Source organism: Bidens hawaiensis, unplaced genomic scaffold (assembly GCF_021521415.1).
Source record: "Bidens hawaiensis isolate Kalapana, Puna unplaced genomic scaffold, B.hawaiensis_p1.1 tig00022253_1, whole genome shotgun sequence".
NCBI lineage: Eukaryota > Viridiplantae > Streptophyta > Magnoliopsida > Asterales > Asteraceae > Bidens > Bidens hawaiensis.
This window is the reverse complement of record NW_027493453.1, coordinates 294,086-309,646: the sequence shown is the minus strand read 5'-3', so window position 1 is coordinate 309,646 and position 15,561 is coordinate 294,086. Positions and strand designations below refer to the sequence as shown.

The following is a 15,561-nucleotide window of genomic DNA, read 5'->3' as shown; positions in this document are numbered from 1 at the left end:
CCACCATTAAGCTAAACTCAACCATTTAAGCCACTGATGAGTAGAATGCATACACATGCATCTTAGGAAAGTTTCTAAACACCTGTTTAAAACTTCTATTTGGCCATCACTTTATGGATGATAGGCAGTTGAGTAAGCCAACTGAACACCTTGCAGCCTCATGAATTCTTTCCAAAAAGCACTCAAGAAAATGGGATCTCTATCTGACACAATTGTTATAGGACAACCATGTAGTTTAAGAACGTTATCAATGAATACGTGAGCTACTTGAGAGGCAGTGTAGGGATGAGATAAAGGCATAAAATGGGCATACTTTGTTAGGCGATCAATAACTACCAAAACAGTATCCTTACCCTGCACCTTGGGTAAGCCTGATATAAAATCCATAGAAACATCTGTGAACACATGAGTGGGAACTGGTAATGGCTGCAACAAACCTGGATTTGCCACTAGTTCATACTTGGCCTGTGTCAACACTGAGAGCATTCCTTCACAAATGAAAACACTTGCTTATAACACCCCTTCCAATAACAGAAAGTTTTAACCTTTTGCAAAGTAGGATAACACCCGGAATGGCCACCCTTAGGGGAAGAATGAAACAACTGTAAAATGTCATTTTGTAACTGCAGATCATGGCCCACCCATAACTTGTTCTTTCGTTTTAGTAAATTGCCATTCCATGAAACATTAGGAATAGATTGACCATTTTCCAACTTCTGAATTACTTAATTGATCATCAGCCCTCCAAGAATCTTTAATCCTTTCTAACAACAAAGGATTAATGGAACTCATTCCCATTTCAAACAAAGCTAACCCTTGGACCCTAGACAAACCATCTGCCACAACATTCTTAGACCTTTTTTTATAAGAAATTTCATAGTCATACCCCATTAACTTGGCTAACCATGTTTGCTACAAGGGAGTTGTGATCTTTTGGCTTAACAAATACTTACGACTCCTTTGATCAGTTTTAATAAAGAATTTCTTGGTAATCAAATAATGGTGCCATGCCATTATTATTGCTAATAATTCCTTTTCATATACTGATAAAGCTTGTTGTTTAGTAGAAAGGGCCTTACTTATAAAAGCTATAGGGTGATTATGTTGCATAAGAACAGCTCCTAAACCTTTTGAGGAAGCATCAGTTTCTACCACAAAAGGTTTTGAAAAATCAGGAAGAGCCAATACAGGGGCAGAAACCAGAGCTGCCTTAAGTAATTCAAAAGCCGTTGCAGCATCCTTAGTCCAAGAAAAATTGTCCTTTTTCATTAAATCATTTAAAGGTCTGGCTATCACCCCAAAGGATTTAATAAACCTTATATAGTAACCAGCAAGTCCCAAAAACCCCTTTAAGTGTTTAAGATTAGTTGGAACTGGCCACTGTTGAATGGCTATTATCTTCTTAGGGTCCATTTGTACACCTTGACCCGAAATTATATGGCCCAAATATTCCACATTTGCCCCTGCAAATGAACACTTGGATTTCTTTGCAAACAATGTATCTCTCCTTAAAAGGATTAATACTTGTTCCAAATCAATCAAGTGTTGCTCCATTGTGGGACTATACACTAATATATCATCAAAAAATACTAGTGTAGTCTTCCTCATCAATGACTTGAAAGTGGCATTCATCATAGATTGAAAAGTTACAGGTGCATTAGTTAAGCCGAAAGGCATAACTACAAACTCAAACAGTCCTTGGTGAGTTCTAAAGGCTGTTTTGTGGATGTCTTGTTCATTCATTCTAACTTGATGATAACCGGCCCTGAGATCCAATTTAGAAAACACAGTAGCATTTCCCAACTCATCTAATAGCTCCTCAATCAAAGGAATAGGGTACCGATCTTTCACAGTGGCTTCATTTAATTTCCTATAATCAACACAGAATCTCCAAGTGCCATCTTTCTTTTTAACCAGAACTACTGGAGATGCAAAAGCACTATGGCTGTTTCGAATTGTACCGGCATCTAAAAGTTCTTGAGTTAACTTTTCTATAATATTCTTTTGATGGGCAGGATATCTATAGGCTCTCTGATTAATAGTGACATTCTCATCCTTAAGAGTGATCTTATGATCACAACTTCTATGACGTGGAAGAGAATTAGGAATAGCAAAGACATCTTCATACCTTGTCAAATAAATGAGACAAGGCTTCATTAGGAGATGCTTTGCTAACAACAGTCTCATGTTGAAATGAGTTAGTGTCCACAGTCTGCAAACTAAACAACTGTGCAGTGGCTATTTCCCTAGAATTTCCCAATAAAGAATTCATCTTTTCAGCAGAGCACAAAGTCATAAAATTGGATCCAATGCCTTTTAATTCAAAAAACCAATCACCCACCTTAAATTTCATAGTTAACTGTTTGAAGTTCCAATTGATGTCGTTCAAGATTTGCAACCACCGAACCCCCAACACCATATCATAACTGATTAATGGTATGAGCATGACATCAGTAGTGAACCAATTGCCCTGCATCATCCACTTAAAATTCTCGCACAACTGAGTGCAAGAAAGTTTATTACCATCTGCTACAGTAATGTTGAGTTCAGCCACTTTCTTAATAGGACATAGCATTTTTACAGCTAGGTCCAGATTCAAAAAAGTATGAGTAGAACCTGAATCTATAAGAATTTGTAAGGGCTTAGTTCCAATAGCCCCTTGTACCCTCATTGTTGAATAAGAAGGTACTCCCATGATAGCATTTAGAGAGATGCAGGGATCTTGAACAGTTTGCATCATAGGCTCCACAAGGGTATTATAGTCATCTTCCATATCCACTATTTCAATGGAAAATAATTGTTTATTTTTACAAACATGAGTTGGTGTATACCTCTCATTGCAGCCAAAACACTCACCTTTGGCTCTTTTCTCTTCAATTTCTTTGTGGGATAATCTTCTAGAATTCAATGGTTTAGGTTTTAAGAGTGGTGTAGGTAACAAGGAATTGTTAATACCTCCCATACCTCTATTACCATAATCAGTAATCTTAGGAACAAAAGATGCATAAGATGGTTTAAAAAATTTTGAAGAATGTATTGAAGACATATTATTGTCATTTTGAACCCTAGCCAACATATATGCCTCTGGTAAGTTTCTTGGCCTAAGTAACTTCACCGGATTCCCAATCTCAGACTTAATTGCTCTTAGAAATAAACTTACAGCATACTCATCACAGATATTAACCCTTGTTAATGCCAAATCAAATTCTTTACAAAACTCATCAAAAGATTGTGTAGTTTGTTTTAAGTCTGCCAAAGGACCCATTGCATATTGATTTAAGACTTAAACCAAATCTTGCAACTATGGCTTCTTTGTATTCTGACCATGGCATCCCTTCAACACTACCACCCCTAGATTTCACAAATGACTGATGCCAAAGTAAAGCTGTATCATCTAAGTGAACTATAGCATAACGAACCTTAAGATTTCCGGTAGTTGCATCAATTTCAAAGAAATGTTCCACTCTACATAGCCACCCTTCCAAATTTTCACCACAAAATCTTGGAAATTCTATCTTGGTTAGGCGATTGTTGCTGTTGTGATAAGGAAAATATTGTGGACTGCTTGTTGAACTAATACCACCATCTGCATTGTGATGGTTATTATTGTTTTGATTATTGCCCAAAGCTTGAATACTTTTCAGAATCTCATTCATTTGATTCTCCATCTGAACTTTCATGGAAGCAAGGTTATCTGTATTCTTAGTTGTAGCTGATTCCAAACGAATCAGAGCTAAATCATGTTCCTGAACTCTCTGATCCATAGTCTGATTTCGAGTCGTCATCAGAATTGGGGAAACTTTATCAATTAGGGTTTAGGGTTAATTGATCAAATTGGAACAGAAATTAGTCGAACAAATGACCAATTTAAAGAATTGAATTGAAAAAGGGACAGAAATTGATCGAAAGAATGAACAATTCCAAAGAACAAAACGGAACAGAAAGATTGATTGAATCAATCGATTGAATTGATGAACAAAATTTACCTAGAATCGGTAGGCTTTGATACCAATGTTAGCTACAATTGAGAGAAAGAAACAATTAGAGAAGAAGTTCGGTCAAATCATAGTTGTTCGTTCTCATTAACAAACTGGTAGTTATAGTAACTACTAACTAACAGCGACTCACTATTACAATTAACATATTTGACCCTCCTAGTATTCACTTATTACAATCAGACCCTCAAACTATTACTATTTATCTAACACATACCGCTCCAAGGTTGTACATTCAGGGGGGATCTAGAGTACAGGTTTTTTACCTCTGCTCAAAACTCAAAAAGGTGTCTATAAATATAACTTGTGTCATGTATCTCCAATCAAATTATGCAACTTTACAAAATCTTCTAATGTGAGTTCCTCTGGCCTTGACTGCACAAAAAGAAGTTGGTTATTCAAAGCTATCTATCACATGTAATACAGAAAACAACGATGATACTTACGGTCGCTGCAAGACCAGTATTTACAAGTGCTTCTTCAATCTCAGCCGACGGTTTTATGTGTTGGAGCGTTTTTCGCAGCATCTTACGTTTCCCATTAAACGCAGAATTAACCTAGAAAGTACATGTAACATGTTTTAATTCAGATTTTCAAGAAACCATTAATAATATAATGATTAGGTCAAACCATTGAAAAGAAGCTCTTGGTTGATGAAACTTGAGGGTAGTCTGCTGCTTGCTTCAGTCTAAACACAACAACAGCTGCATCAACCTATTGCACAAAGAACGTCAGGAAAATATAAACAAATAAAAAAAAAAATTACACACGCAATACTAAAAATGTTAACTTTTTAAAAAATTGTCTTTAAGATAATTAACAAAAGCACTAAACACTTACTTTAGGTTGAGGGAAAAAATTTGCCCTAGGGACCTTAAACTTGTATTCGGGATCTGAATAGAAATTTATGAATATATTGATGGGTCTATACTCGGATGTCCTCAAGGATGAGTCCACCATGCGCACAGCAGTTTCCTCCTGAACAATTTCAATCACAAAAATGAAACACGATGATAAAATCATACCAGAAAAAAAGGTTTTCTACATCGGAAGTAACAAAAAAACATCACAAGCATGACAAAAAACGAAAGATTCAAACCTGGAGTAATAAGACTACTTCTGAGAAGATGTCACCCATTGGAAGAAGTTGTTTAACTATATCTGTACTTATATTGAACGGTATATTTGCAACTACCTGCAAAACAATTAAGAGAAAATAAGACGCTTGTTAATAAACCACCATAAAGTGTCCAATATGGTACGGGAAATTTGAAGTTTTTTCACCTTTGCATACGAATTTACTTCTGAATAATCACTTCCTAAATATGATGACAAATGAGATCGAAGGTGGCATCTTGTAAAGTCTTCTTGTATTACCTACATAATTAGATGTAGCATAATTCATATGCTTAATATCCAACGATGATAGCATAATTGAGCAAAAACAAATATAGTGCAGCCATGTGAGGATCCTGCAGACATCACAAAGATGAAGGACGGTATCTTTATGAGTTATCATATGAAAAATGTAGTAAAAAATTTATCAAAACAATTAAAGAAAGAAATATAAAAGGAAAATCTTTTCAATGGCAAGAACACTTGCACCGGATTCAACAAGAACATTGGTGAGAGACCCGGTTCCTGGCCCAATTTCAAGCACCACATCACCATCACCCACATTGGCAGCATCAACAAGTTGCTCATTTACTTCACCATTTAACATGTAATGCTGCATAATAAAAATAGTAGTATCACCCCTAACACTTTTCGGATTTATTTACAAACTAATCTACTGTCAACTAGTTGTTTGATACTTTAATTTATAGTAACTATGCAATCAGTGTCCATAGAAGATAACCACAGATAATACAGATAAAAGATACAAATTTGAGTATAATCGCCTCATATTCAATTACTTACTTCATCATTTCATAGTTAATTGTAACTCTCCCCTCAATTCTCTTATGCCAGCTTCATTTTAACTTTAATCAGGTCTACACAGTGAGTTTTCATAAAATTCTACAGGAACCTGAATAGAAAGTAGGGGTGTAAATGAGCCCGAGCCGAGACCAAGCACGACTAGGCTCAAGTTTGGCTCGTTTCACATACGAAAGCTCGAGCTCGGCTTGTTTCAGCCTCTTTTGTAAAGCTTAAGCTCGGCTCGTGAGTCGTTTTTTCAAGCTCGGACTCGGCTCGTTTATTATTTATTACTTAATTTATATACATTTTTTTTATCATTTTAATATATATTATGAGAAATACTTTAAACAAGCCTAAGCTCTACTTGAGCTAGCGTAGTACGTTAAAAGAGCCAAAGCCTGGCTCAAGCTCAGCTGTTGAGTGTGAAATTAATGCATAGAAGTCCAAAATAGATAAAAAAAAATACGCACGGCTTGTTAAGGTTCCCAAAACGAGCTTCGCTACAAGGCTCGAGCTCACTCCCGATAAATACATGAGCTTTGTTTGAGACTCGAGCTTGGATCGAGCTCACAAAAAGTTCAGCTCGTTTTAACCTTTTTATTGATCCAATCTCGAGTAGCTCGCCTCATTTGCACCCCTAAAGGAAAGCAATTTCAATCTTGGACAGCAAGCCATTCGTGCTTACAGATACAAAATGTTGCTTCACTACAATAATTAACAAACACCCACCGTCTATTAGACGAAATCGTTTAAAAAAATCAATTTTACGAAACGCCCTCTCAAAATAACCCACGCAGGGGTTTATTCGCCACCGAAATTGCAAAAGTCTGTAACTTGACTCTGAACAATATTTCTAACACAATTACCATGATTTAAATGGGTGCCATACTGCCATCAATCCAATTGTGTATTGAAATTCCCTACAAGAGCTTAATCATAAACCAAACCAATCTTGGATAATAACCCATTTGACTATTTAACCTTACAGACACAAAATATAGCTTTACTAAACAAATTAGCAAACACCCGCCACCTGTTCGACGAAATGCCAACTCAAAAAACCGCACAGCTTGCATATAAAATCCCCTTAAAGAGCCTAATCATAAATCAAATCAATCTTGGATAATAACCCATTTGACTATTTAACCTTACAGATACAAAATATAGCTTTACTAAACAAATTACCAAACACCCACCACCTGTTCGACGAAATGCCCACATATAAAAACCCATAAAAATCAAAACTTTAAAGCTCAAACCAACCTGGCCAAGTGACTTTCGAGGGACACGGCCTTTGGAGTTGAGAGCCTTGAGTGTGGCATGGTAATCGTCGGGTTCTTTGATCTTGATTTTGGTAATTTTGGGTTTAATTTTATTAGGGTTGTTTTCAGTATTACTGCTCGATACAACACACACAATTGTGTTAGATTTTGTATTGATTGGAGCATATGAAGTAATTGGCGGGAAACTGTGTAGCAGAAGAGTCATCGTGTTCAAGTGGTTGGATAGGAAAATGGGAACGGTTATCTTTATATGTACGGATCCAACTGCCACAACTGTCGGGTCGGGTTGACCCGTTAATATTTATAACCGACCCGTTGGCTGATAACACTCTCATGTCCCAACCTTTACCTTATTTGTTTTGTAACTCCATCATTAACGGACAGCTAACATTGTTAGTGGAATCCCGATACTCCTACGAATAACGATTTTCGGCGAAGCTAACGACCAGAAACAAAAAAAGGGAGGCGGTGCAACTAGGGTTTTTCGTAGCCGGCGACGGACTTTGATTCAAGGTGGTTTGGACATCTACCTAAGGTGGTTGCGGCAACTTCAAGGTCCGATTGACAAAAAGAGAGGACCAGCCGATAAGATGGCAGGGTATTCTGACGGTTGTGAAGTGCATCTGACGATCTGGTATGATTTCCGACGGGATTCCGTTAACGGCGTTAATCGTCCGTTAGTGAGGGGTCAAAAAAAACAAATGGGGTGACAGTTAAAAGTATTAAAAACCAATATCCCTATAAATAATAACAAATTTAAAAATAATAACTGCTTATATACTAAAAGTAGTTATTGTTTTTACGCAAGTCAATGGAAAGTAAATTACCGTTGTATAAAACTGTAAGACTTGAAAGTCTGATCATCACGGCTTTAGAGCACTTTCTTCATTTTACTTCGTCTTCTCCTCTTCCTACTTTTAAACCATACCTCATTTCTACTTTCATATGTTTGTTCTTCCTATTACGCCACATTGGTTGTCATGGCCATTGGCCCATTGTGCCAAAAGGCTCAAAACAAGACGGAAGGGGTAGGAGATCACCCGCCACTTCCAATGCAACTTCCATCTATGACAGAGATGACATTCGTGTAATTTTTCTCAAAAGTATTTTTGGGTTTTCGATTTTGCTTGTCGCAAGTAAATTCCCTTTTAGCCATATATGATCAACATATGCTTTGTCCCATTGCAACACCCTTATTTTCATCTACGTTCAATCATATTTTTTTCAAAAACGAATTTTCTGTGATAATCGACAATTCATCGAATCACACACATACTTGCTTGAAACTTTTTTTTCTTTTTTTTTTTGGTACTTTTAACTAAATATTGGTATATGTCATATGCCTCCTTTTTTTTTCACGGTTGAGTACTGATGTACGGATTGTCAAGAACACTTAACAAATTTTAGTAACCCCACACAAAATAATAGTGGGACACAACTTAAAATCCCAGTTGATTACATAGTGATAAGATGGTTAAGTCGTGAAATATGATGTCATGGGTTGAAACCCAATAAAACGAAAAAAGAAAAATTAGTTGTTTAAAAAAATACATTAGGCATTGTTTTGGTTTCTTAGAATGAACTTGGTTGTATTTTCATTTGTTTTTTAGTTTGCCTTGTTTGCGTTCACCCATCAAGACTTCTCAATACATACCAAAAGAATGTATATAAAGTGGTATACAACTATACATTGGATAAAATCAGTTGAATCATTACTGATCATAATATCTTAAAATATCATCTATATCTATTTTTGCCCAGACATCAAACTTCAAATTCAAGTTTTAAGTAAAAGAGTATAAATGCCATAAAACAAAAATTTAATGATCCATCGGGCATAGGTAATATAATATTGTATTAATTAATACATTTAATACGATTCATTAACGTTTAATTTAATAAAAACATTTTTAACAACCAATGAATAACGCCGTTTATCTGAGATAACCCAAATGTAAAAGACGACCCTATACGTACGTGATCGCAGACAACGCTGGGTGGTCCAAACCCACCATCTCTTGTTCCGAAAAAAAAAACCATCACCCAAAAGCCGGCTATGGTAAAATCCGGTTAGATCGGATTCGAGCTTGAGATAGTCTCAAGCCCTCAATTCACTTCTCCTTCCATATCACTTGAACAAAAACTCATTAACAATTTAATAGAATAATAAAACTTAATGCATTGTATCATCTATTTTCACTGACCCAACACTTGTAATAAAATAAGGAATTTCCATTTTTAACTAACTTTCATGGGAAACTTGCACGGAAGTCAAATAATTACGCATTAAGTAAAATTAGTTATACAAGAAGAAAATAATTACGCATGAAGGCTCGACGAGCCTAAACAAGATAAAAACTTAAAATACACAAGGCTCATTAAGGCTAAACGAGCTTCGCATACAAGGCTCGAGCTCGGTCTTGATAACTAAACATATTTTATTTTAGGCTCAAGCTTGACTCAAGCTCTAAAAAGCTCAGCTCGATTCAAACATATTTTTATTGATCTGAGTTCAGAAGCTCACGAGCGGCTCGTCTTAATTGCTTGCACCTTACTAATACTCTTAGAACAACTCGGTTATGTGTATTCCCATCAAGTGTGCTTCTCAATATATACCAAAAGAATTAATACATTGGATAAAATGAGTTGGAACATCACTCATAATAATATCTTAAAATATCATTTTTTATCTATTTGCTTAGACATCAAGCTTTAAATTCAAGTTTTAAGAAAAGAGCATAAATGCAATAAACCAAAAAATTACACTTAATATAACACTACTATACTAAGTAATTAATAATAGTATAATGCATTTAATTCAATCCATTTTTTAAATTTAATGCTCGAGATTAATAAACATATAAATAATAATACAAAGGAATTTAAACTACAACAAAGATCCCAACTGGACTTCTTCAGTTATCTCTTCAACTTTCATCCATTACAGGTCTCTCTCTGATCTCTATCTATCTATATGTATATGTTTATATATATGTTTATGTGTTTGTGTGCATCTACTGCATGAACATGTTTAGGGTAGCAGAAATTTGAGGGGTGGGGTTAATTTGGTAATTTTACAATGGAAACCCTTTATAGGGTACATGCAAATAGGGTTTTGTTAAGTTTTTGTTTTCTTATTATTCAAGAAACTGTCTTTCTTGATCAAAGTTACTCAAGAACACACTTTGGATTGCATGTGAATCAAACCCATAAGTTTAGTGTTGTTCTTTAAAATCCTTTTTTTTTTTCAAACGGCCAAAGAATCCTCCAAATGAGCTAAGTACTGACTAAATTCATCAGGAATACACTCGTCGTTCGATCTGAGAAAAACTCTCACATAAGGCCAACGCCCGTGAACTGAACACTTGCCCGAAGTCATTTATTGTATAGATCAGAAATGATATGAAAAAAATATTAAAAATTTTCAAAAATTGATATGAAAAAATCTCAAAGTTCTGTCTTTTATAAAATTTCAATAAATACCCAACTGTAAGAAGTCATTTATTGTATAGATCAGAGCATTAACAAGTTAGATTCTAATGCAAGATCCAAAATTGGATTCTTTGTTAAAAATCAACTTTGTTTATTGAAATATGTTTTATTTGTTTGGTATTTGAAGCTAGAAATTAATATCATAAACACTTGTGATTTATGTGACTTAAATGACTTAGAAGTTGATTATAGCGGGCACAAAATGGCGTCCAACGCGACATGCAAACCGCCCATGAAGGCTACATCAGAAGGAGTGTTCCAAGAAAACAACCCGCTTGATTTCGCACTCCCTCTTGTGATTATACAAATATGCATGGTTCTCGTGCTCACTCGCGTTCTTGCCTACCTTTTGAAACCGCTAAGACAGCCTCGAGTCATTGCTGAAATCATTGTAAGCTGCTTTAGATTATCTTTTGTAGAGTATAATTTAGGGGTGACAAATGTGACCCATTGGGTTGAATGGGCTGTAATAACTGTATATAATGGGTCAGAATGGGTCAAACTAAAAAAAGAAAATGATTGAAACGGGTCAAAACGGGCTGACATTTCTTGAGTTTTTTTTTTCTTTTTTTTTTGGAACGAGAAAAAAGGAGGAAACTTTTTTGTTTTTTAATTTTTTTAGTTTTTAATTTATATTTCGAGTTATGATTTTTTAATTATTATTTTTTATTTTTTAATAAGGGGGTTCTGAAATCTACATTTTGACCCATTTCAAAAACCCCTCGTTAAAAAATTCAAAAAAAAAATAATTAAAAAATCATATCTTGAAATATAAATCAAAAACTAAAAAAGTAAAAAAACAAAAAAGTTTCCTTCGTTTTTCTCGTTCCATTAAAAAAAAACTCAAAAATTGCCAGCCCGTTTTGACCCGTTTCAATCCTTTTCTTTTTTTAGTTTGACTCATTTTGACCCATTATATACATTTTATTGCAACCCATTCAACCCGATCACATTTGACACCCCTAGTATAATTTGTTGTTTAAGCTAGCAGTAATTTAAAATGAGACTTTATGTCACATTGTCACATATGCAACTTAATAAAAGTGTGACAGTAATTTTATTTATTTATTTTTCTTTTCAGGGTGGGATTTTACTGGTCCGTCTGCTCTAGGCCGAAACACAGACTACCTTAACACGGTGTTTCCTAAAAGGAGCCTACCGGTTTTGGACACGTTAGCCAATATCGGGCTATTATTCTTCCTTTTCCTAGTGGGACTCGAGCTAGACTTGAAGTCACTTAAATGGACCGGGAAGAAAGCCTTGTCTATAGCCATAGCGGGAATCTCCCTTCCGTTCGTCCTAGGCATCGGTGTTTCCTTTGTCCTCCGTGGGACGATCTCCAAAGGGGTCCATGAAGGCCCGTTTATCGTGTTCATGGGTGTAGCGATGTCCATTACCGCTTTCCCAGTGCTAGAGCGAATCCTAGCCGAACTCAAGCTTTTGACCACGGATGTTGGTAAGATGGCAATGTCTGCAGCAGCGATTAACGACATAGCAGCTTGGATCCTACTTGCACTAGCCGTGGCCCTCTCGGGCACTGGGCGGTCCCCACTTGTGGCACTATGGGTTTTCTTGTCTGGCTCGGCTTTTGTCGTTTTATGTTCGTATATCATCCCACTAACTTTCAAGTGGATGGCTAGTAGGTGCCCAGAAGGCGAGCCTGTCGACGAGCTTTACGTTTGTGCCACTTTGGGTGTCGTTTTGGCAGCGGGTTTTGTGACGGATACTATTGGGATCCATGCGCTTTTTGGGGCTTTTGTGGTGGGTGTTCTGATACCGAAAGAAGGCCCGTTTGCAGGGGCGTTAGTAGAAAAGGTCGAGGATCTTGTTTCGGGCTTATTCCTACCGCTTTACTTTGTGTCAAGTGGTTTAAAAACCAATGTGGCGTCGATCAACGGTGCTGAATCTTGGGGTTTACTCATTTTGGTCATATGCGTGGCGTGTTTTGGGAAGATTGCAGGCACAGTTGCGGTTTCTATGATGTGTAAAATGCCCTTCACTGAGGCTCTTGCTCTCGGGCTTCTTATGAACACTAAAGGCTTGGTAGAACTCATTGTTCTCAATATCGGTAAAGACCGCGGGGTACATAATCTTTTCTATATCAATCCTTACAGTCTTGTAAATGAACCAAATGTTCAGTGAACTGATTTATTTAATAAACGAATGAACGTGAAGTCGTGAACAAAAATCTGTGTTCATTTAAATAAACAAACAAAAATGAACACATGTTTCATTCATTCATTTGTGCGTGAACATTCGTTTATGTTCATTTAAATATTGATATAAAATAATTAAATATTATTTGTATTTTACAAATTATATCACCCTAATACCTAATATCTCATTAAATATTATTTGTTTGTTTGTGTCCATTTAAGTTTTTTTGTGTCCGTTTACGTTTGTTCATATATGTCCGCTTATGTTTGTTCAAATATATTCATTTATGTTCGTTTCTCGCTCGCTTAGATTTTAAAAGAACGAGCATGAACATGTTCATTTTTTAAACGGACGAACATGAACACAAATATTTATCTGATTAACTGTTTGTATTCGTTTAAAGTTAAATGAACGAACAAGAACACGAACATGCCCTTGTTCATGTTTGTTCGGTTCGTTTACAGCCTGCAGATGTATCATATGTCATATGATGATGTTTATTTATATATTCCCAGGTGCTAAATGATCAAACTTTTGCAATATTGGTTCTGATGGCTCTTGTAACCACATTCATCACCACACCTTCAGTGATTGCAGTGTATAAGCCAGCAAAAAAGCTCGCAGAAGCGGAATACAAACACAGAACCATTTACAGAAAGGGTCTGCAATGGGCCCGTTACGAATGCTCTTCACATTCCACGGAATCAGAAACCTGCCAACAATAATCAATCTGATAGAAGCCTCACGTGGGACAGGCTGAAAGAAGGAGACGCTTTCGGTTCATGCAATGCACCTTATGGAGCTCACTGAGAGGTCTTCTGCAATACTCATGATTCACAAGGCGAGGAAAAACGGGTCCCCGTTTTGGAAGAAAGATGCATGGGCCGGGTCGGACCAGATCGTGGTGGCGTTTGAGACGTTTGAGCAGCTGAGCAAGGTTTCAATCCGACCCACGACTGCCATTTCGCCTGTTTTGAGTATGCATGAAGATATATGCAATGAGGCCGAGAGTAAGAAGGCGGCCATGATCATTCTCCCGTTTCATAAGCATTTGAGGCTCGATGGGCATCTTAAGTTGACCCGACATGAATACAGGTATTTGAGTACAATTTTATTAACCAAGAAAATAACTTAAAACATGACTAATATTAATTAGCAAAGTTAAGTCATTAGTATTAAATGGGTTAATAATTTAATATTATATATATTGGGGTAACTGTAAAACTTACTTAGTGTCGTTGTAAACACTATCTTTTAATGAATGAATTACTACACGGTGTTGCTAAATTAGTTTTTGTTTATCTTGTTATTTCAGGCACGTTAACCGAAAGGTTTTAGTGCAAGCGCCGTGTTCGATAAGCATCTTAGTGGACCGTGGGTTTGGTGGAAGTTCACATGTGTCCGCAAGCAACGTCAACTCACTAGTGACGGTTTTGTTCTTTGGTGGTCATGATGACCACGAGGCGTTAGCATATGGGGCCCGCATGTCTGAGCACCCTGGGATCACCTTAGTTGTGGTCCGGTTCCTACCAGACCACGACTTGGGGGACTCGGTTAGTTTAGATATCGATGGGCCTGGGAGCATTGAAGCCATGTCATTGGATGATGAGGTCATTGGTGAATTTAAGGAAAAGATATTCAAGGAGGATAGTACAAATAAATATGTGGAGAGAGTGGTTAGGAGTTCAACCGAGGCGATTGAGGCGGTTCGTGAACATAGCCGGTGCAACTTGATATTGGTAGGGAGGATGCCCGAAGGCGAGGTGGTGGCTTCGTTGAGGAAAAAGAGCGAGTGCCCGGAAATGGGGCCGGTTGGGAACCTTTTGATCTCACCCGAGATGAACGTATCGGCTTCGGTCTTGGTGGTCCAGCAGTACCATACAGAATATTCATTGCATTCTATGGCTTCTTTGAAAGAGGATGAAGTTACCACTGAATATGATTCTCATTAACATAAGTTTTTGCCTCATTTTATTTTATGAAGAACAAGTATGATTATTCAAGAAGTTAAATGTAAAATGAAGACTAAATGATTTATTAAACATGCATGTAATTATAGACAATATACTATCTTAGTATCTTCATAAAGTTGTTTTAGTAGGCTATATTGTTATATAACATTTGTAAGCAAATAGCAATGAGTTAAACTAATTGGCAGCAGATTAACAAGCTACTAATATACACGAAAATTAGTATCTGAATAGCAATAATCAATTACCAGTTTGTAGGTAGCGTGCGTGAATAAGTTTGGATTGATGGTGTCGTTTGGAACGAAAAGAAATGCATTTAAAATAAAAATGTATTTGCTAAAGAAAACTGTCAAATTTCAAAAAAAAAAACTTTAAACGGCCGAGATTTAATCTTAGGGTAATTGCGGGTCGTTCAAAACACTTTATAGGGCCAGGATCAAATCTTACCAAAATTGGATGATGGATAACTCTATGGTCTATATTATATATGATTTCACTCAATTCTAGTAAAGAACCAATTATACAAACTCGCAGTGGCGGTATCTGAAAATTTTTTATGGGTTCGGGGATTTTCTGTGCTTGAATTTATTACAATCTGGCGTCAAAGTTTTTGGGTCCAAACGGGTCGGGTCGGGTCGGGTCGGGTTGGTCACATAAGTTAACATTTTATTCAATATTTATTTAGGTATTACTTTTGTTAATTGGGCTTCTTGAATTTTTTGGACTTTAGGCTTTTCTGTAATT

General features: G+C 36.4%; 2 protein-coding genes and 1 pseudogene across 2 annotated transcripts; 1 reads left to right on the top strand and 2 right to left on the bottom strand.

Annotated features, from left to right (window-relative positions):
* Nucleotides 1–111: 111 nt before the first annotated feature.
* Nucleotides 112–3,764, bottom strand: LOC143565074 (uncharacterized). The gene is made up of 5 exons (XM_077052164.1): nucleotides 3,290–3,764; nucleotides 2,857–3,207; nucleotides 2,129–2,778; nucleotides 1,045–2,031; nucleotides 112–465 (listed from the first exon to the last, which is right to left on the bottom strand). Exons 1-5 carry the CDS (start codon nucleotides 3,762–3,764, stop codon nucleotides 112–114), a joined length of 2,817 nt encoding a protein of 938 aa, XP_076908279.1.
* Nucleotides 3,765–4,261: 497 nt separating this feature from the next.
* Nucleotides 4,262–7,403, bottom strand: LOC143565073 (ribosomal RNA small subunit methyltransferase, chloroplastic-like). Its single transcript, XM_077052163.1, has 8 exons — nucleotides 7,179–7,403; nucleotides 5,569–5,724; nucleotides 5,280–5,372; nucleotides 5,095–5,190; nucleotides 4,836–4,973; nucleotides 4,626–4,709; nucleotides 4,442–4,552; nucleotides 4,262–4,370 (listed from the first exon to the last, which is right to left on the bottom strand). The coding sequence occupies exons 1-8, from the start codon at nucleotides 7,401–7,403 to the stop codon at nucleotides 4,305–4,307; spliced, it is 969 nt and encodes a 322-aa protein (XP_076908278.1). The 3' UTR covers nucleotides 4,262–4,304.
* Nucleotides 7,404–10,892: 3,489 nt separating this feature from the next.
* Nucleotides 10,893–14,926, top strand: LOC143565061 (cation/H(+) antiporter 18-like; annotated as a pseudogene).
* Nucleotides 14,927–15,561: the final 635 nt, after the last annotated feature.

Excerpts from the sequence above, each read along its gene's own strand:
- LOC143565074 (XM_077052164.1), bottom strand. The coding sequence starts at position 3,764 with ATGGATCAGAGAGTTCAGGAACATGATTTAGCTCTGATTCGTTTGGAA. Across the intron at positions 2,032-2,128 it reads TGTCTCATTTATTTGACAAG|AGAGCCTATAGATATCCTGC; the intron begins GTATGAAGATGT and ends ACTATTAATCAG. Across the intron at positions 466-1,044 it reads CTAAACAACAAGCTTTATCA|GCCAAGTATGAACTAGTGGC; the intron begins GTATATGAAAAG and ends GTGTTGACACAG.
- LOC143565073 (XM_077052163.1), bottom strand. The coding sequence starts at position 7,403 with ATGACTCTTCTGCTACACAGTTTCCCGCCAATTACTTCATATGCTCCA. Across the intron at positions 5,725-7,178 it reads CTCGAAAGTCACTTGGCCAG|CATTACATGTTAAATGGTGA; the intron begins GTTGGTTTGAGC and ends TTTATTATGCAG. Across the intron at positions 5,191-5,279 it reads AAGTAAATTCGTATGCAAAG|GTAGTTGCAAATATACCGTT; the intron begins GTGAAAAAACTT and ends ATTGTTTTGCAG.